Source organism: Elephas maximus, chromosome 1 (assembly GCF_024166365.1).
Source record: "Elephas maximus indicus isolate mEleMax1 chromosome 1, mEleMax1 primary haplotype, whole genome shotgun sequence".
Taxonomy (NCBI): Eukaryota; Metazoa; Chordata; class Mammalia; order Proboscidea; family Elephantidae; genus Elephas; species Elephas maximus.
In genome coordinates this window covers 180,209,165-180,231,461 of record NC_064819.1, presented here as the reverse complement: position 1 = coordinate 180,231,461, position 22,297 = coordinate 180,209,165, and the positions used below count along the sequence as shown (strand labels likewise).

At 40.8% G+C, this 22,297-nt stretch overlaps 1 protein-coding gene across 3 annotated transcripts in view; it reads left to right on the top strand.

Moving 5' to 3' along the window:
* Window positions 1–8,352: 8,352 nt before the first annotated feature.
* The window catches only part of HDAC2 (histone deacetylase 2), a 64,375-nt gene continuing 50,430 nt past the window's right edge, over window positions 8,353–22,297 (top strand). For all 3 annotated transcript variants that reach the window (XR_007519047.1, XR_007519048.1, XM_049899263.1), the window contains exons 1-2: window positions 8,353–8,652; window positions 22,043–22,155. Coding sequence is in view for 1 of the 3 variants with exons in the window: in XM_049899263.1 (XP_049755220.1) it covers window positions 8,601–8,652; window positions 22,043–22,155 (165 nt within the window). In the remaining 2 variants the exon portion in view is untranslated. The remainder of the gene's footprint in view (window positions 8,653–22,042; window positions 22,156–22,297) is intronic.

Sequence of the window (22,297 nt, the reverse complement as noted above, 5' to 3'; positions counted from 1 at the left end):
CACTGTCCTACAGGGTCGCTATGAGTCGAAATTGACTTGACTGCAGGTGGGGGGCTCTCTGACTGCAAAACTTCTACCCTATCCACGATGCCAGCCTGAGCCAAATAAGGTAATGAGGTTTTTCAGATGGAATGTGACAATATAAATGAAGCAACTCTGAGAGTGTGTTCGTTAATTGATAAATTAACTAAAACATTTCTAAGGACCCACCAGATACCAAATACAGTGTCAGTTAGTGTGCCAGGAGTGGCAATAAAAGGACAAATAAGACAAGGTTCCTGCCTTCTAGGATTTTACAAACTTGAAAAAGGAGATAAATATGTGAATAAATAAATATGAAAAAACATATAGGTGCTAAAATATCAGTTGCGTAGGTTTTTTAGAGGGTAGTGGAAGCTAAACTTACAGAGTCATGAAAAAGAGTTTAGGAAATGTTATATAAATTCAGGTATTATTTATGTCTTATTTTTAGGCAAGATCTTTTCTTGAACCTCATGTAAATACTGATTGTCTAAGCTTAAGAGGAAATGGAAATTTTTTTTGCTAATGACCCGATCATCATCACTGAAATGGAAGTCTTTACACAAAATAAAAACAAACTATAAAGGAACTGATAGGAAGAAAATAAAAACAAGCCTCAACAACCTGTTTAAAGTTTTGCCTGAAAAATACTTTCTAACATGCTAACAAACCAACAAATGTGAGCATTCACTATGTCAACATATTGAATATAAAACTAATATCGAATCATCCCATAAAGCAAGGTGGTCGAATTATGATGATACTAGGCTACTATACCGAATATCCTATGAAGAAAGATTGATATTAGCACAGCTAAGGACAGAATCCTCTGTGAAAAGGAAAATGCTTTAGAAAACATGAAAACTTTATTTTAGATGAAGAAAGGAAGAGGCAGTGGCACTAGAGGATGGAGTCTCTATGATTATTCACGCTCAGCTGGAAAGTTATTGGTAACCTTAAAGAAGGTGCTTTAATATTTTGAAGCACAACATTGAAAAATTTGGATACAAAAGAAAAGAAGGTCAGTTAGAAAAGAGAAAGAAAAAAATGAAGAAAAAGTCAGTGGGCATAACCTAGCCTCTAGCGTCGCTGAATAACATCTGTCCTGGGTTAGCAGAACTCCATGTCTATGTTCACACGAAAAAGACGTTGAATCTTCAATAATCTGTGATTTTATTCAGTTTAAGTGCTTTCGATTAATACCTTAACTTCTTTGTATTAAATTAGCACAAATGGGATAAGAACATATCCATTCTTCTCTATTAACTGCCGATAGAAGTGGTCAGAGTATCAGCATTATTTTTTGTGCTGGCGCCCTGAGCCCCAATTTCTACACGCCTGCACGAAGAAGGTCAGATGATATCTGTGCTCACAGTGAGTGGCATTACAGGAGAGGAGTTTATGGAATCTGTATCTTTTATAATGGGTAGGAGCATGCCTTGCCTTTGTTCCAGAGGGAGTTATCTCTGTCTTCCAGAGCTATTTACTATTACAAACACCTTTGAAAAGATAGTTTGGAACAAAGAGCTGTCAGTATCTATCTCTCAAAATATTCAGAAACCCATGGAGAGTTGTTTCACAACAGAAACCTATAGTTTTAGTAGAAATTACCGGAACCCACTACTAATTCCTATTTTGTAGGATTGTATTCAGATCCGTACAACAAAATCCTGACTACAGTGGTTTAATCAAATGTGGTTGTTGTTCTTTCTTTCTTTCTTTTTTTTTTTTTCCTGCATGTAACCAAAAGGCTGGCTGTGGACAGTCCAAGTATGAGGTCATCAAGGACCTAGGTTCCAATCTTTCTGCCTAATTCGCCCTCACCATTTGGGTTTATACTTCATGGCCACAAGTGTACTCCACCTTCAGGCAGCATCCATGTTCCAAAAAGGAAAAAAGGAGAAAGAGCAGAGCACACTGTGCTCATCAGAAAAACAAAAGCTTTTTCTGCAGTCTCACTTCACAGACTTTTGCTTATACCTCATTGGCCAGAATTATCACCAAAAACCCAAACTAAACCCATTGCTGTCAAGTCGATTCCGATTCATAACGACTCTATAGGACAGAGTAGAACTGCCCCCATGGGGTTTCCAAGGAGCAGCTGGTGGATCTGAACTGCCGGCATTTTGGTCACAGACCTCCCCTATTTCAAGAGTGCATTTAACTGGGAACGTTGCCACTCTGAGCAAAAGCAAGTTTGATGGAGACAATGGTTATCGAGTAAGGAACTAGCAGTGATTGTCACAGGGGTTATTTACAAAGATGAAATTTTAGGCCATCTTATAGACTGAGTTGAATATTTGGGTGCCATGATAAAAAATCAATCTGTCATGGCTCTGTCACCTGATCTTTTTTTTTTTCTTTTTTGTGATGAACTATATATAACATTTTCCATTTCAGGCATTTTACATGCACAATGCAGTGACATTAATTATATTCACCATGTTGAGTGTCTATCACGTTAGCTTTACTTCTTTTGGTGATGTAATTAAGTGTTAATCAAGACTCAGAAGAGCAAGTCCTTAATGGAGCTCCTTTATTCTTCCAGGTAGCAAACGTTCTTTGAGTTAGGATACAAAGCTGAATAAAAAGCAGCTTGGACCGGGTAAGAGCTTACAAACTCCAGTCACTGAAGTACCTAAAAATGTAAACAAATTAACACACAGTGTGACAAAGTCAAAAGACAAATGTAGGCAAAGTTGTCAGGGAACAGAATTAAGGAATTCAAGGATGTGTCATCTGAGCTAAAAGGAGGTCCACAAGGAAGAAAAGAGGCAACAGAGGAGAGAAAATTCTAGGCAGAGGGAAGGATAGGCACTAATGTATAAAAAAATATGGATTGTTTGGGTGAGTGCCCAGTTGTTGGTGTGCCTGAAGTTTCCAAATGTTAAAATATGAATTCGAAAAGATGTCCTAAGCATAGGAGTGTTAATTAGATTTAGAAAGTTATTCAGGTGAAGGTGTGTAAGAGTGAATCAGAAGACAGATGTGAAGTTACTGAAATTATCCTAAAGGAGATAAAAAGGGCTTGAATAAAGGCTTTCCTGGTATCTGGTCAGACTCAGGCAGGATGGGTTTGGTGTGGAAATGAGAAGCCCATGAGGAATACGAGGTTTCTACTTCAGCATCTGGGTTGATGGTGTTGCCATTAACTGAAAACAGAATCCAAGGAGAGAGGAGGTTTGAAAGAAGACAATGGATTTGTGTTTTGGTCATATTGACTTTGAGATGACTATGTAATCCAGTTTGAGACATACAGTGGAGAGTGGGCAGAGCATAGAAGAGAGTGAGGGCTGGAGATGGTGATGGAGAGAGTTACCAGTGAACATGCTCATTGAGTGGGTGCGAACATGTAGGGAGAGTGAGCTACAGCATGACAGAAGGGCCGGGGACTTTGGGAAGTAGCATTTAACGTGTAGGTGGAAGAAGACTTGTTATAGGTGAGAGAGAATGAGCAGAGACTGCGAACAGGTGCAGGAGAGATGGTGAGCGGCAGGTTATTGACTCAATTTAACAAGCTTTGAAAAAGCTCTCCACATTAATAGCGCATCTGTAGAGTTCTAGTGCTAGCTGGAGAAGAATGATGACCAGATTTAATAGGAAGTTTTAAAAATTGGAATAAGAAGGAGGAAGAACTAAGACACACATGGTGATGAGGAAACACTGGTGAGTAGATTCTCCCAGGCATAGTCCGAGAGTAGCATTGTATCATAAAATTTGTGCAATTAGGTGGATGGGATCAAAGTGATACTGTGTTTTGAAGGTCACCAGCAAAGCATTAATCAATAACAACAGTAGTGCCTTAGAAAGTTTAAAGTAACTGAATGAATTAGTAGATAATTTATGGTTCAGAAATATATATTGTTTTCTGTAAATGGATAATCATTAAATTTTGTTAAACAAAGGCACAGTTCAAATCACATCATAATCTCTCATGTTTGGCGTGCTGTTCAGGTTTATGAGTTACAACTTGTAGTAAACCAAAAAACCTGTTGCTGTCAAGCTGATTTCAACTTGTAGTGGCCTTAGAGGACAGAGTAGAACTGCGCCACAGAGTTTCCAGGGAGCACCTGGTGTATTGAACTGCCGACTTTTGGTTAGCAGCTATAGCTTTTAACCACTACACCACCAGGGTTTCCAAATAGTCACCGTGCCTCTGAAGTGATCAGAATTCAGCTTGAGACTGTTTTAGTTTGTAACAACACCCAAGCATCAGTCGCTATGCTCCTCTACCTTCTGTATTACTTTATAGAATTACTGCACAGAATTTAACACTAAGAAATCTAAATTTCTTTAGAGTAGAAACAAGATTATATGAAAAGCTCTTTTATAGCAACTAAAAATTAAACTATCTGCTATAGTTGGTAATAGGGTACAATTTTTAGGGAAAGCTCAGGCAATCTGTTTTTAAACAGTCCTGGTTTAAATAATCCCTTTAGGTTTAACAGATCATTTTACTGAATAAGCTCAAAGCACCAAACATCTTTGAGACTGAAAAAATAAGTTTATATAGACAGAGCAGGAACTAAAGCAAAATAGTTTAAGGATGAAGACAATCTTCAATTATGAATTCTATCAATTATTCACACTCTCAGCTTGTTTTCTTTTATTGCATATCATCTTAAACTTTCTGTTTTCTAATGGAAAAAGGGTTGATGGAGATGTTTCAATATGGGAAATGAAGTTTGGAGTTTATCAAAGGGTTCCAATAATGGATCCTTCTTTTGACCTTAGTTCTCATGATCTAAAGTTCAGTATAGATATTTAGGAGCATAATTCTCATGGCCAGCTCTTATCACTGGATCGAACTGCTGCAGTACTGATTCCAAAGGTAAATTCATTTGCTTCTATTTGTTTCAAATAGTTAGATAACAAATAATATAGCAAGGTCCGTGTCGTGGATTGAATTTTGTTCCAAGAATTTGTATACCAATTTGGCTGGGCCATGATTCTCCGGTAGTGTGTGATTTTCCTATATATAGTAAATCCTGCCTCTATGATGTTAATGAGGGAGGATGGGCAGCAGTTGTGTTTCTGAGGCAGGACTCAACCTACAAGACTGGATTGTGTCTTGAGGCAATCTCTTGAGATATAAAAGAAGTAAGCAGAGAGACAGAGGGCCTCATACCACTAAGAAAGCTGTGCCAGGAGCAGAGCATGTCCTTTGGAAACAGGGTTCCTGCGCAGAGAAGCTTCTAGTCCAGGGGAAGATTGATGAGAAGGCTGAGAGAGGAGGACAGTGAAAGCTTTCGCCTGGAGCTGACACCCCGAGTTTGGACTTTTAACCTACTTTACTGTGAGAAAATAAACTTCCCTTTGTTATGCCATCCACTTGTGGTATTTGTTAAAGCAGCACTAGATAACTATTACTGTCCTTAACCAATCAAGATTCATGTTCAGGCTCTTCTCAAAAGGTCAAGGCTAGGTGTTGTGAATGTAAATGACAAAAATTATTATTATAATAATTTGTACTATAAGAATAATCATAGTTGCCCCTTATATTCACATACTTCTTTACAGTTTAAAATGTCTCCATATTAATTCTTATTTGAATCTGTCAATATTCATATAAAAAATTACTCTCCAAGTAATGCTATCATTTTACAGATAAGGCAATTCAGAGTGGAAAAAAAGAAGTTTAAGTGACTTGCCCAAAGTCACACAGGCATTAGAAATGTAATTATGAACAAGACAAACACAGTCCCTCTTCTTACAAAGTTCTGTTCCAAAGGGACATTCTGATAAGTGGGCAACATGGACACTATAACACGGTGAACGTTGAGCTAGAGGGGCTACAGGGCCCTAGGGAGCATGTAAAGGGCACAGAGAATAAACTTAGGAGAGGGGATCTGAAAGAAGTGGAGTCTCATTTCAGACTTCATGAGGTTGCCTATGGGGGAGAACATTAGTTTTCACTAAATTAACTTATTCTGTTCTCAGAATCTACCAAATTGAGTTTGGACTCGTTAGAGCAACACTTAGAAAGTCAATGCCATGTAATTGACTTTACCTCTAAGCCAATGTTTCTCACACTGTGGTTCCTGTATCATGGGCATCAGGCACCTGTGGTACTCGTTAAAAATAAAGATTGAGGGTGGGGAGAAGGTCTACCTTGGACTTACTTTTACTAAACCTCTTGTGTGTGAGGCCCAGGAAAATTGCTGCTGTACAGATGAATACCCTGGGAAGTTTCAAGTCATATAGCAAAACAAAATGCAAGTTTTTGATAGTAGCTCCAAATAGCTCCTGCTTCAGTTAAAGGGTGTGTGGGAGGGAGTGTGCATTGTGGGGACAATTGCAAATGATATAGTTGGGATAAGAGTGTTATACGGGGCTCTTTTAGAGTAGGTCCCTGATACATGTTAACTTAATGACCTGGGGACAGAGGTATTTATAACTTATATGAGTTTGTAAAGTCCTTTCTCTTAGGTTGCTGCTCCAATCTTCCAGTATCCAGCCAGCAACAGAATTGGTATAGTGTAGCAGCTAGGGGATGTGGATCTTAGAGAAAGACTGTTGTTGGGTGTCATCAAGTGGATTCTGACTCATAGCGACCCCATGGGATAGAGTAGAACTGGCCCATAGCATTTTCTTGGTTGTAATCTTTACAGACGCAAACCATCAGGTCTTTCTCCGGAAAAATGCCAGGTCTTTCTCTAGCAGAGCTGGAGATTTGAACTGCCAACCTTTTGGTCATCAGCCAAGCGTTTATCCTTTGCATCACCAGGGCTCCTTGGTGAAAAACTAAACTAACCCCCCCCCCCAAAAAACACAAAAAACGAAAAACCAACCCCCTTGCTGCCCAGTCAATTCTGACTCATAGCAACCCTAAAGGACAGAGTAGAACTGCCCCATAGGGTTTCCAAGGAGCAGCTGGTTAATGTGAGCTGCCCACTCTTTGGGTAAGCAACCTGAGCTCTTTCCACTGCACCACCAGGGCAACTACCTGAGTCCAAATCCCCAGACCACCAGTTAGCAGTTGTGAGGATCAGGTTCCTTAATCTGCCTCCGTCTTAAATAACAGAAATAGTATTTACATCCTAGCGTTGTTGGGAGTCTTAAATGATATAATAAGCCCAAAACCAAACCCATTGTCTTTAAGTCGGTTCCTAGTGTCACTTTTTTTTTTTTAGTGTCATAGTGACTCTATAGGACAGAGTACAATTGCCCCATAGTGTTTTCAAGGCTGAAATTTTTACTGAAGTGGACTGCCGTATCTTTCTCCGGCAGAGCAGCTGGTGAGTTCAATGAGAACATAGACAATTAGGTTGGCAGCCGAGCACTTTAACCACTGCACCACCAGGGTTCCTATAATGATATAACATGTATCTATTGGTGGAGCAAAGCCCTAGTGGCACGGTGGTTAAGCCTTCAGCTGCTAAACAAAAAGTCACAGTTCAAATCCACCAGCCACTCCTCGGAAACCCTATGGGGCGGTTCTACCCTGTTCTATAGCGTCGCTAGGAGTTGAAATCAACTGACGGTAACAGGTTTGGTTTGTTTTATTGGTGGCGCAGTGGTTAAAGCCCTCAGCTGCTAACCGAAAGGTTGGTGATCTCATGGAACCCACCAGCTGCTCTGCAGGAGAAAGAAGTGGCAGCCCGCTTCCGTAAAGTTTAAAGACTTAGAAACCCTATGTGGCAGTTCTACTCTGTCCTACTGGAATGGACTTGATGGCAGTGGATTTGGTTCTTGGTTATTATAGGCAGAGATGAAATATAAACACAACTGCTTAGAACCGTGCCTTACACGTAAACGTTCCCTAAATGCTTATTCAAACCCAGCCAGTACACTGTTCTTGACATTTTTATTGGATTCTTAACAGGCCAGTACCTCAGACCAATTAACAGCAAAAAATGAAAGAATGAATGAACAAATGAGGAAATCAAGAGGACCAAGTACATCGGCCGTGGGCAGCACTTCTCTTCCCGCCGGGCTCACGGCACGTGGTCGGCTCGAGCGGGAGCTTCGCGACAGTGGGGGAGGGCAGCGGCGTGGGACAACACCGAGGGGGTCTAGGCGGCGAAGGCTACGGTTGGGAAGGCGGCGACTGCGCAGGCTCGGGACAGGCGCAACGACTGTGCTAAGATCCGAGGGGGAGAACGGCAACCTGTCTCCAGGCTCCCTTTATCCACCTGCGGAAAAAAAGCCTGCCTTTTTTTCCTCGTTTCGTGACGGTACTTGGCTCCGCCCTCCGCAAATAGTTTGTTCAGGGTTAGGGCTCTTAACGTAAGAGTGAGTGGACCATCTTTCTCTAATCGTGCTCCTTGCTCCCCTCTAGAGGCCACAGTGGACGCGTCCCACCTCCCCACGGCCCCCGGAGGTGGTTTAGCTGCCTCCGCCCCCTCCCCAGTGTCGCTAGTTGGCGCCTCTGCCACCCCCTTCTCGGAGTGCCTGGCCCCTCGGCTGGGTGGTACCGACCCCTCCCGACACCCCCTCCTATCCTCCCTCCGGCCTGCCCTTCCCTGAGGGACTGCCACCTCCACCTTCGCCCCTGCTCTGTTCTCTATCCGCCGAGCCGCGGCGGCAGCAGCAAGAGGAGGAGCCGGTGCCCGGAGGCGGCGGTGGCTGAGGAGCCCATGGCGTACAGTCAGGGAGGCGGCAAAAAGAAAGTCTGCTACTACTACGATGGTGAGAGGCCGGGAGGGTGGGCGGGCAGAGCTGAGGCTGCAAGTCCGGGCCGCGCCAGGCCCGGCACGGTGGCCGCGGTCGCCAGTGGGCGCCGGTGCTGGGGGTGTGAAGGAGGAGGGACAGACGTTTGACTGAATCTTAACCCGTTCCCGACCTGGCGCTGCCAGTGGGAGATCTCTCCGCCGCGACCGGCCCCGCGGACGGGAGCTGGAGGGACGCCCCACTTCCCTTCTGCTCCCCTTTCTCTGGCAGTGCGGCCCACTGCCCCGAAGGTGGCTGCTTCTGCGGATGGCGCCGGCCTACCGCGGCTTAGTGGTAGTGGGGAAGGGGACAGCCCTCCCTCGCGCCTCTCACGCTTGCCACTCGTGGGAGCGGAGGTTTGGGGTCCCTTGCTCTGGCCGTCTGCACCCGATCCCTCTCCCGTCCCCCCCAGGTCAAACTGTCTACCCCGGTCCTGACTGCACACAAAGCCCTGCGGCCGCGGGAGCCCCGCCCCTCCAGCCCCCTCTCTGTCTGCAGTCCCCGCCCGCCTTCCCCTCCCCTCCCCAACCTCCCCTCTTGCCCCCGCGGTGTCAGCCCGGTGCGTCTTCTCCTTTCTCCTCCTCCAGCCTCCCCCCCGACCCGCCGACCCGGGGGTTGCTCCTGAAGAGCAGTGAGTGAGGATGTGGCCCCTAGTACGGCTTGTGGCACACTCCCACCTGTGTTATGCGTGGGCTCAATCCCTCTCCTTTGTTCACTGGGCTCTTTGAGCGCCACTTTCGCGGGATTCCAATGAAAGGGCTCCACTTCTGCAGGAAAAATTAGGGTTTTCGAGTTTGAGGCAGTTAGCCTTCCCGGGAAATAAGAGGAGGTGGTGGGGAAACGTGGAGCTGTTAATGCTTGCGTTGTAGCTCAGCCTCGTTGGGTCCTGGCTTGCCTCTGTGAGAGGTGGTTCCCACCCACTCTTTGTTGCTCTTTGTTCGATCAAGAATTATACCGTGCTTTGGGGTTTTGGAGAGCTTTGGCATCTGGCTTGAGAAGGCTGTCCTAGGTGAAAGGAATCCTGGTGTAGGAACACTTGGAGGAGTAGTGCAGAAGTACTAAAATTTTTCATCAGGTAAACTGGAACTCACAGTACAGTGAATTATAAAAGTTGGATAATTCAGTAGTTTCTGAATCCTATTTCCTGTGTCACTCTAAAGTATACTAAATGGAGTAGCAACTTATTTTACAGATTTAAGCAAAAACGTTAACTTGATAGTTTCTAGTACATGACGCTTGAGAAGAAATTTCAAAATTTAACAGAGGTGAGCCTCAATCGCCAGAAAACCCTTCCTGATTTGTGTGAGGCACAAATTTTGGATGCTGCTTCCTCCATTTGGTGTATTGTAAATCACAAAATCTTACAGTTGGAAAAGACCCTAGAGGATTAAAAAAAAAAAAAAATTAGAGGATTAGGTGAGAATAAATCTGACCTTAACTTGAAAAGAGCCATATCATGTATCTTCAGTGAGCAAGGATTAAGTAGTCTTTATGCCTGTTCAATGTAAAATAACCTCCTTTGTTGTCTGCAGAAAGATCTGATATCAAAAATCTAAATTGTCTGATGTATGGTAGCTAGTTGGTTTTATGGTGGGTAGTACAAAACAGAAACAGCCATATTTAAAAAAAAATTGTTGAGAGGATTGCATACATGTGTAACATAAATTGATGTGAAATTATGCAATGTCGTAGGGGTGGAGATGGGAGTACCTTTTAATTTTATCACAAATTACATTTCTGAAAGTTTGTTGTTTAAGAATCATGCATATTTAGGTTACTGGTGAAATCCAGGCTCTGCCTTCCCTGGTCAAATTGAAAAGTAAGTTAATTTTTAAATGATTTTGTTTCTGATGTTCTTCTCAAGGCTTTGGGGAATGGGGAAAACTTTAAAAGGACAGAGAACCTGAGGTAAGGCTCCTCCTGCAGCTGTTAGTTACTGTTGGCAGTGGTGGGCTCTGATGGAGCAAGCTGACTTACGACTTCTGGTCACCGGGCTTGAACTGTAGAACCAGGAGGTTCACTTGAGTAGCAGTTTTCTGAACAGCTGTTTGTTCCTGGGTCCATCTGTGATGAACCTTTGTTGAAGGAGCAGGGACAAGATGGGTCCTAGGGCAGGGTGCAGACTTGATAGGCTGAGAATATCTGAGAGTCTCATGATTGTGGCTTAATACTTTATTGTAGATCATTCAACTGCTTTACCTGAAAGGCCAACAACCAGGTGTTTAACTGACAGAGTTTGGAAAAATCTTTGGTGGGTCATCTGTCTTTTGTCTGTGGCTCTTACGTGACTCTTCATTTTTAGAAGGGGATATTTAGTTGCTTACACTTTAAATATTTGTGGAAAAGAGTTCCTTTTGTGTGTATGTGTCTGATACAATATTTTGCAGTTTTTTTTAATCGGATAAAAGCCATTATGCTAATTATTAATATGAGCGTATGCTAAATGGCACAATTCCAGAAGCTTACATTTTCATTACCAAAAAACTCTATTTAGTCAACTTATAAAGGTAGTAAATAATACTTTTTTCTTTTCTTTAAATTATAAAGAAATAGTATACAAGTAAAACAGCTTCCGCTCCAAAGAATTATATGACCTGAAAGTATGAACGTGTATAGAATTGTGGGTGGGGAGTTATCAGTAGTAATAAGCCTGAATAATCTTCTAGCCTAATTTATCTAGTTTTAACTTATTTGTAAAAAAAAAAGTAGAAAAAAGAACGATAAAGAGGAAAGCAGAGAAGTGACACATTCTATGACTATAGGATGCCTACCTTTAGATTTTACAGGGGACGTTATGCAAGCTCTGTGAGCCTCTTGGAAACCCTGGTGGCTTGGCGGTTAAGAGCTATGGCCGCTAACCAAAAAGTCGGCAGTTTGAATCCAACAGGCACTCCTTGGAAACTCTGTGGGGCAGTTCTACTCTGTCCTATAGGGTAGCTGTGAGTCGGAATGGACTCGATGGCAACAGGTTTGGTTTTTTTTTTTTTTTTTTTTGATGAGCATCTTGAGGATATAGAGAGAATGTCTCCCGTTGAGACTGTGTGCATCTCAGTGAAAGGAACCTCTAAAGACAGTGCATTTTTTGTTGTACACTTTAAACCCTTTAGATCACTTGGATACTGGTTCCAAGTGAACCTTTCTTTAGGCATTGATGGATGAGGTATCCTTAAACCTTTGAAGAAAAGTAAGAGATGTTCTTCTCTGTTAACTCATGCCTCCAAAGTTTCCAAAAACCTTTCTAAAAAATTAATCATTCTTGTACATAACTGCAAGGTTATCAGGTAATTGTAAAATGATGTGGCTAGTTCGTCACTGAGGTTCATTATGGCCTTAAAACTATGATTGCTGTACCTAAATCTGGAAACCCTGGTAGTGTAGTGGTTAAGAACTAAGGTTGCTAACCAGAAGGTCAGCAGTTCAAATCCAGCAGGCACTCCATGGAAATCATATGGGGCAGTTCTACTCTGTGCTATAGGGTTGCTATCAGTGGGAATTGACTTGACGGCAGCGGGTTTATGGGACCTAAATCTAATTAGCAAAGCAGGTATGTTTGGTGTAAGCTTTGATTACAGTAGTCACATACTGTTTTAAATTAAGCTTGAGGACTACCACATTTAGTGTGTTTAATGATGTATACAATATAGTAAGTAGGGTTGTGTGTGTATATATATCTACATAGATATCTATATATTAAAAAATATGTGTATAATTTATGGAATTATAGTGTATTGCTCTGTACTCCATGTTTTCCTCCTTTGATAGGGATACATAATCAGAATGTTTAGAGACCAGTGGTCTACAGAAAAGCACTGGACACTGCACAAAGATAGAATATAAAAATTACCAAGACTGTGGCACTTAGTATACTCCTAACTTACTCTAGCAAATTATAAGGATTCTACTTGGCAGCCAACTATAGTCAGATTTTCCTAGACTTTGTAACAGTTGTGCCAAAGTTTTTCTTTTGCTAGATAGCATTTAATACAACCACATGTTATTAGCTGTAGTATAAATCTTTATTATACCAAAAAAAGGTGGCAGAGGTAATCATTTATCTGGGGAAAATCAGAGTGCTGAGTGAATTACAGAAATAGAAATGGTATTAATTCATAAATAGAAATGGTATTAATTGCACATAGATATTTGAATATATTAGAACATCACTATAAATTAGACTGATGTTTTCCTATCCCTGGAACATCTTTTCCCAGATATCCTTTGCTTCTTACTTCCCTCAAATTTCACCTTATTTGAGAGACTTTTTCCAGCTACTTTAGGTAAAACATCAATCCCCATTATTGCTTTTTTTCCCTGTCACTTACACCACCTCTCTTTTGTTTATCTCTTTCCCCACTGGAATATAACCTTCACAGGGACAGGGGCTCTATGTCTATCCCCACCATCTTAAAAAGCTTCTATATGTTTTGTGTTATTGGTGAATAAATAATTATAGCATATATTTTTATACATTAAGCACTTAGATGTATCATTCTCTATAATTCTTACATCCAATCTGAGTTAGAGAGGTGTAGGATAAGTAGCATTTTGTGTATTTTGTAGATATAAACAGATTAGTGTTTCTGTTTGACTTAGTCCACAATGTCCTTTTCCATGTTGACTCTAGTGTTTCTTCTCTAAGAGAGAGCAACACCTGAGACCTAAAGATTTTTTTCTACTTTCATAGGGAAGTGTTTTCTGCTGCTACCAAAAAAGTATTAGTAATTTTTTTCTTTTCCTTAGCAAAAACTTTAAATGCTTTTGTTGACAAAACCTAAAAGGAAAAACAGTTGGAATGTGGGGGTGAGGAGTGACCTCTTAGGGAATGTTAATAGCACTGTTGTACATGTTAGTAACACTAAACATGAATCGGATCAGATTTTAAAGCTCACATGTAAGCATGTTGTTTCTACTGGTGAGTCTTATTTTTCTCTGTATCCACAGAAGTCTGCTTACACTTGTGTACCTGTTCATGAAGTCATCTCTGGGTTCAGTAATATTAAATGTGCTTAATGTTCCTCCTGTGTGCCAAGTATACAAAAGATTGCTTCAGTCTTAAGAATGAAGTAATAGACTATGTTAGAGAGTAATGGAGAGGACCTTTGATATGATAATCAGGGAAGCCCTGAAGGAACAGAATGGGCCAGCCTTAACAGTGCACAAACAGAAGATAAACTAGAAAACTGGGAGCTCCTAAAAATTAAACACTTATGCTCATAAAAATAGAACCTACAGACTGGGGAAAAAAAATTGGATACGACATATCTGGCAAAGGTCTAATTTCAAAAATCTATAGAATAATTCAACACCTCAAGAGCAAAAAGACAACTCAATTTAAAAATGGGTGAAGGATATGAACAGACACTTCACCAAAGATGACAGTCAGGTGGCTGACAGACATATGAGATAATGCCCGTGATCGTTAGCCGTTAGAGAAATACAAATCAAAACTACAATGAGATATCATCTCACTCTGACATTACTGGCACTAATGAAAAAAAAAAAAAACAACGTTGAAGAGGTTGCAGGGAGATTGGAACTCATACACTGCTGGTGGGAATGTAAAATGTTACAACCACTATAGAAAACAATATGACGCTTCCTTAAGAAGCTAGAAATAGAAATACCGTATAATCCAGCAATCCTACTCCTAGGAATGTATGCTAAAGAAATAAGAGCCATCATGCAAATAGACATATGCATGCCCATGTTCACTGCAGCATTGTTCATAATAGCCAAAAGATGCAAACAACCTAAGTGCCTATCAACAGATGAATGGATAAACATTATGGTGCATACACACAATGGAATACTATGCAGCAATAAAGAACAATGATGAATCTGCAAAACATCTCACAACATGGATGAATCTGGAGAGCATTATGCTGAATGAAATAAGCCAATCACAAAGGAATAAATATTGTATGAGGCCATTATTATAAAAACCTAAGAAAAGGTTTACACATAGAAAAAATAATCTTTGATAATTATGAGGGAGGGGTTGGGAAGGGAAACCGCTGACTAGATAGCAGATAAGTTAACTTAGGTGAAGGGAAAGACAACTTACAATATAGGGGAAGTACGCACAACTTGACCAAGCTGAAGTCATAGAAACTTCCTGGACATGTCAAAACACCTTGAGGGACAGAGTTAACTGGGGCTGAGGGCTGGGGACCATGGTCTCGGGGGACAGCTAGGTCAATTGGCATAGCATAGTTAATACAATGTTCTGCATCCTATTTTGTCGAGTAGTGTTTGAGGCCTTAAAAGCTTAGGAGTGGCCATCTAAGATATATCTATTGATCCCGTCTCATCCTAAGCAAAGGAAGATGAAGAAAACCAAAGGCATAAGGAAAATATTAATCCAGAGGATAAAGGGACCACATGAACCATAGCCACCACCAGCCTGAGCCCAGAACTAGATGGTGCCTAGCTATCACCACCGACTGTTCTGACAAGGAACACAATACAGGTTTCTGGACAGAGCAGGAGAAAAATGTAGAACAAAATTAAAATTCACAAAAAAAGACCAGACTTAGTGTTCTGACAGAGACTGGAGGAATCCTGAGATTATGGCCTCCGGACACCCTACTAACTCAGAACTGAAGCCACTCCTGAAGTCCACCTTTCAGCCAAAGATTAGACAGGCCTATAAAACAAAAAATAAGACTTGTGAGGAATGTGCTTCTTAGTTCAATCAAGTATATGAAACCACATGGCAACACCTGCCCAAAAATAGAGACGAGAAGGCAGGAAGGGACAGGAAAACCAGATGAATGGATACTGAGTAAGAGTAAGGGGGAGAAACTGACACATTGCAGGGATTGCAATCAGTGTCACAAAACAATTTGTTTATAAATTTTTGAATGAAAGACTAATTTACACTGTAGACTTTCACCTAAAACACAATAAAAGAACTCAGTGCACTTAACAGAAAATCAAAAACCCATTGCCATCGAGTTGATTCCAACTCACGGCAACACTGTAGAACAGAGAACTGCCCCGTGGGGTTTCCAAGGCTTTAATCTTTGCGGAAGCCGATTGCCACGTCTTTCTCTTGAGGAACAGCTGGCAGGTTCAAACCGCTGACCTTTCGGTTAGCATCATTTAACAGAAAGGCCCAGAGAAAGGCATGGAGGGATAATGGGGTGCTAAACTGTATAATCTAGGGCCTGATCACACAAGACTTTGTGGTAAGAGATGTAGAATTAAATTGAGAGAGTGGGAAGACGGTGAAGGGTTAGTGGAAAAAGGATTGGGAGGGGGTAATGGAAGGAGCTCTGGTGGTGCAGTGGTTAAGTGTCCTGAGCCGCTAACTGAAAGGTTGGAAATTCGAACCCACTAGCCGCTCCATGGGAGAAAGCTGTGGCAGTCTGCTTCTCTAAAATTAAACCAAAAAAACCCAAACCTATTGCTGTTGAGTCCATTCCAACTCATAGCGACCTTATAGTTTACAGCCTTGGAAACATCACGGGGCAGTTTTACTTGAAAGTAAAACCAGTGGAAGGTGTTGCTGGGTTGGAAATAGAGCTGAGGGATGGTAGTGATAACTCCTAAGTTTCTGGAATCCACTTGTATTTGGAAGAAGCAATTAGGTGAGCAATGATAACCACTCACTGAGCTTGGAAGGACTGATCAAGAGCTCTGTTTCATATATATTTGAAACACTTATTTCAGTTGAAATGGAAATATTAATAAAAGAATTGGCTCTCAGAATCTGGAGTCCAGGGAGGAGAGGCTAGACATAGGAATTTGGGATTCATCGGCTTATATAGCTGATAATATTGAGACTGAGAAAAGGAGATGTTATAGAGAGACAAAACGGCCCAGGATTCATTCCTGAGAGAAGAGGGTTTAGGACAGAACTCCTGTTTACGGAGGTACCCAAGAACCGAAAAATGTGCCTGGCACATGTTCATTTGTTAAATAAATGAATGAACTTGAAAATCACCTAGTGTTTAAATAAGGTTGCAGGAGGAATGGCCATGAATGAAATCCTGGAGTGCAGGAATCTAGAGTTGCTGGGTAGTGTCAGTAGTTGAACATGCTTGAGTGTTAATCATTAGAGGTGGAGGTCCACCCAGAGGTGGCTCGGAAGAAAGGCCTGGTGATCTGCTTCCAAAACATCAGCCCTTGACCCCTACGGAGCACGTTGCTACTGTGGTACACATGGGGTCGCTGCGAGTCGGAGTCGACTCCACGGCAACTTTCTTTTCTTTTTTTTTCAGTATTATGGAAGCCAAGACTCAGTGTTTCAAGGAAGTCAGTATTGTTAAATACTACCAGGGGACTCAGTATGACCTTTGTAAAATCTGAAACACATCTAGTTTCAAGGGTCTTGGATAAGAGATTGTGTACCTTAGCGGCCACTTCTGTTCTGAGGGCTTCTAGAAGAGTGAGCAATTTCTCAAGTTTTGCGGGTTACTGATTCTTTGTGGTAATTTCTTCACATTGACTAAGTTTGCTGTGTTCATCCAAGGAACCACCTTGAACTGGTTTTCCTGGATGTCTGCTTCGTTGGTAAAGTATTTCTAAGTATTTTGATGAAAATGACGATGACATTTAAAATGCTCACGTCATCACTGACCATTTAAATTAAATAAATAAAACCTATAAAAAACTAAGAAAAGACGTTTTATCTTTTTTAAAAATTAAATGATTACAAAGCGTCCCATCCAGAGAATTTTGTGACATGAGATTAAAACCAATGTAGCGTGTACATATGTGTGTGTGTATGTCTGTATATAAACAGAGGGAGGTTCATCCCATGCCATAGAAGTTGGAGATGGTTCTCTTATAATCCCCTTACATTTGAATATCGGCTATCCTTAGCTTGGTTGCCCTTGTATACGTGTGCCACTTAGGCAGGGACTGGGGCCCCTACATAGTGGCAGAGAAACTAGTCAACTGTTAAACATACATTCATATAAAATCTGAGGTCCCTGTGAATAAGAAGTAAAATATTTTGGAGGATTAGGTAGGTAGTTTCATCTGTTTTTTTTTTCCCCCCTTTAAATTAAGACCTTAAGCCTTTATTAAAAAATATTTGTATTCCATATTACACCCATTTGTTGTCAAACCTTCTCCCCACCCCTGTTTCTTCATAGTGATTATCAGTGCCATTCCTCTCCCAGTAGCTTCTACTTAAAAGCATTGAATGTGAGTTGCCCTGTCTGTATTTCAGTCCAGCCCCCCTCCCCCTTGCTAGCTGTATGACTTTGGTAAAATTATCTGACTTGTTTGTGTCTTATTTTCTTCAACTATGAAATAGGAATAATAATAACTTGTATCATACAGTTAGTCTTAGACTGGTTTCTCTAGAGAAGCAAAACCAATGAAGTGTGTATATATGTATGTGTATATGTCTGTATATAGACAGAGGTTTATATCAAGGAAATGGCTTGCACGGTTGTAGAGGCTGGAAAGTCAGAAGTCCTTGGTTCAGTACTTCTCCTGACTCATATAGCTGCAGGACTGATGAACCCAAGATCAGGAGGTTAGACAGCAGGCCTCTGGCTCACAGGCTGCAGAGGCTGATGAATCCCAAGATTGGCAGGTAAGCTGCTAGCTCAGGTCCTAAGAACCTGATGAGCCAGATGCAGGATCCAGAGTGAGCAAAAGCCAGCGAGCTTTACCGGAAAGACCATGTATAATGGATGCAGGCCACATATCCAAGGAAACTCCCTTTCAACTGATTGGCTGCTTGTAGCAGATCTCACCATGGAGGTGATTGCATTATATCGTATCTCATTATGGAGGTGATTACATCATTACATAGCTGTCATACTACATCATAACTGCCAAACCACTGAGAATCATGGTCTGTCTAGCCAAGTTGATACACAGCCTTAACCGACACAGGGTTGTTGAGGAGGTTAAAAGATAATATATATAAAGTACTTAAAACACTGCCTCTTAAAATGAAATGGAATACTTGAAGATAGTCTAGGTATTAGTGAGCCAAAATAGGTTACTTTTGGCCATTTTGAATCAGACTGTCATAAACCGTCTACAGATTGAAGAGGAATGGTGTCTCATTCGTTGTCAGAAAGAACATTTCAAAATGTATCCTGAAGTACAACACTGCCAGTGATAGGATAGTAGCCATACCTCTACAAGGAAAATCAGTTAATACGACCGTTATTCAAATTTATGTACCAACCACTAATGCTAGAGATGAAGACATTGAAGATTTTTATCAACTTCTGCAGTCTGAGATTGATCAAACATGCAGTCAGGATGCAATGGTGTCTTAGTCATCTAGTGCTGCTATAACAGAAGTACCACAAGTAGATGGCTTTAACAAAGAGAAATTTATTTCTTCACAGTAAAGTAAGCTAAAAGTCCAAATTCAGGGTATCAGCTCCAGGGGAGGGCTTTCTCTTGGCCTTTTCATCAATCTTTCCCTGGACTGGAAGCTTCTTTGTGTAGGACCCCCAGGTCCAACGGACACACTCTGCTTCTGGCACTGCTTTGTTGGTGGTATTAGGTTCCCCTGTCTCTCTTCTTGCTTCTTTCTTTTATATCTCAAGAGATTGCCTCAAGATACAATCCAAACTTGTAGGTTGAGTCCTGCCTCGCTAACACAACTGCCGTCCATCCTCCCTCATTAACATCATAGAGGCAGCATTTATAACATGTAGGAAAGTCACACAATACCTGGAATCATGGCCTACCCAAGTTAGTGCACACATTTTTGGGGGGACATGATTCAGTCCATGACAATTGGTAATTACTGGTGATTGGAATGTGAAAGTTGGAAACAAAGAAGGATTGGTAGTTGGAAAATATGGCCTTAGTTTTAGGTTTTTAGAGGGTTTCCGTAAAATCAGCTTGGCTTTACTAACAAAGTTTTGGAATGCTTGTTCAAATAGTATAATCAGTACAAAAAGTAATTTATAACTTAATAAAAACCAAACCTGTTGCCATCAGTCAGTTTCAACTCAGCAACCCTGTAGGACAGTATAGAACTGCCCCATAGAGTTACCAAGGAGTAGCTGGTGGATTCAAACTGCTGACCATTTGGTTAGCAACTGAAACCTAAACCACTGCACCATCAGGGCACCAACTTAATAAAGGCTACTGTAAAGTGTGCAATGCCATTGCATTAGAAAACATTGTATCCATTTAAGAGACTTGTTTATTACCACTTTTCATTTTACCTTTACTTGAAACTGCTGATTTTATTGAAATTTGTTGTTTGTTGGAATTGACTTGACGGCAGTGGGTGTGGTTTGGTTGTTGTTTGTTGTTAGGTGCCGTACAGTTGGTTCTGACTCACAGCGACCCTGTGTATAACAGAAGGAAACACTACCTAGTCTTGTGCCATCCTCAAAATCATTCTTATGCTTGAGCCCATTTTTGCAGCCACTGCGTTAATCCATCTCATTGAGGTCTTTCTCTTTTTCATTGACCCTCTACTTAACCAAGCATGATGGATGTCCTCCAGGGATTGGTCCCTCCTGATAACATGTCCAAAGTATGTGAGATGAAGTCTCGCCATCCTTGCTTCTAATGAGCATTCTGGCTGTACTTCTTCCAAGAAAGATTTGTTTGTTCTTCTGGCAGTCCATGGTATATTCAATATTCTTTACCAACACCATAATTAAACGGCATCAATTCTTCTTCAGTCTTCTTTATTTGTTATCCAGCTTTCACATGCATATGAGCAATGGAAAACACCATGACTTGGGTCAGGCCACCTTAGTCTTAAAAGTGACATCTTTGCTTGTTAACACTTCAAAGAGGCCTGTTGCAGCAGATTTGCCTGACGCAGTGAGTCATTTGATTCCTTGACTACTGCTTCTGTGGTCGTTTATTGTGGATCCAAGTAAAATGAAATCCTTGACAACTTCAATCTTTTCTCCATTTATCATGATGTTGCTTATTAGTCCAGTTGAGAGCAGTTTTTTTTTCTCTATGTTGAGGTGTAATCCATACTGAAGGCTGCAGGCTTTGATCTTCATCAGTTAAGTGCTTCAACTCCTCTTCACTTCCAGCAAGCAAGGTTGTGTTATCTGCATATCACAGGTTGTTAATGAGTATTGTTCCAATCCCGATGGCCAGTTCTTCATATAGTCCAGCTTCTCGGATTATTTGCTCAGCATGCAGATTGAATAAGTACAATGAAAGGATACAACCCTGACACACACCTTTCTTTAAACTGTGTAATCCATACTGAAGGCTGCAGGCTTTGATCTTCATCAGTTAAGTGCTTCAACTCCTCTTCACTTCCAGCAAGCAAGGTTGTGTCATCTGCATATCACAGGTTGTTAATAAGTCTTGTTCCAATCCCGATGGCCAGTTCTTCATATAGTCCAGCTTCTCGGATTATTTGCTCAGCATGCAGATTGAATAAGTACAATGAAAGGATACAACCCTGACACACACCTTTCTTTAAACTACGTAGTATCCGCTTGTTCTGTTTGAATGACTGCCTCTCGATCTATGTATAGGTTCCTCATGAACACAATTAAGTGTTCTGAAATTTGGAAATCTGGAAAATTGACATTTGGTGAATGAAAATCATTGATGTTGGTATTATTTGCTTATTTTAAAATAAGTCTTGTGCGTAAGTTTTGAGACATTGGGATATAAGTTGTTAAAATTAGGAATTATAGCTATTTAATGATGAATGAAACCATATTCCTTATCAACTTGAAAATATCATGCATGTATTGTTTAAGCTCTCAAAGACTTCCCTTATAGACTACGATATGAACATTTTAACCCACATCATGTCAGCTATAAAGGATTTTGGGGATGCTGGTAAGTTACTGGAAACCTTGGTGGCATAGCGATTAAGTGTTACGGCTGCTAACCAAAGAGTCGGCAGTTCGAATCCGCCAGGTGCTCCTTGGAAACTCTATGGGGCAGTTCTTACTGTCCTATAGGGTCGCTATGAGTCGGAATCGACTCGACGGCGCTGAGTTTGGTTCTGTTTTTGGTTTGGTAAGTTACTGAAGAAGAAATGTTTGTTGATGAAAATTCATGCCATACGTTAAAGAGTTTGAATTTACCAGAGAATACTAAAAGCGAGCATCATTTTAAACAACAAAAACTACTTTTGCAAGTGAATGAAGATTATTTTATTTGGGCTATTTCTAAAATAAAATTGGAGGAATTAGAAATTAGAAAAGCTTAATTTCCCTAATCTACAAATAAATATGATGTAATAATAGAATTATCAGTATGCAAAAGTATGCATAGGATCTTCTCCTTTTCTGATGTTTGAAGGTTGCAAAATAAATCTAAAATCAGAGGGTAAGTGGTAAATGCCTTTTAATGATGAATGTACTTGCATTCACAGATAATTGATGAAGATTGTTTTGTCTGTATTTAGCTTGTCTCTTTTTGGGTTTTCCTATTTTAGGTGATATTGGAAATTACTATTATGGACAGGGCCATCCTATGAAACCTCACAGAATCCGCATGACCCATAACTTGCTCCTAAATTATGGCTTATATAGAAAAATGGAAATATATGTAAGTATACCTTTTCATGATTGATATTTAGCCCCGATTTTTTTTTTTTAACTATTATTTTGAAACTTTGTTGGTTTGTTTAATAGTTGCTCTTGGAATAGTAATAATTTAGCAGGTAAAAAAGTCTAGAAAAAGACTCCTG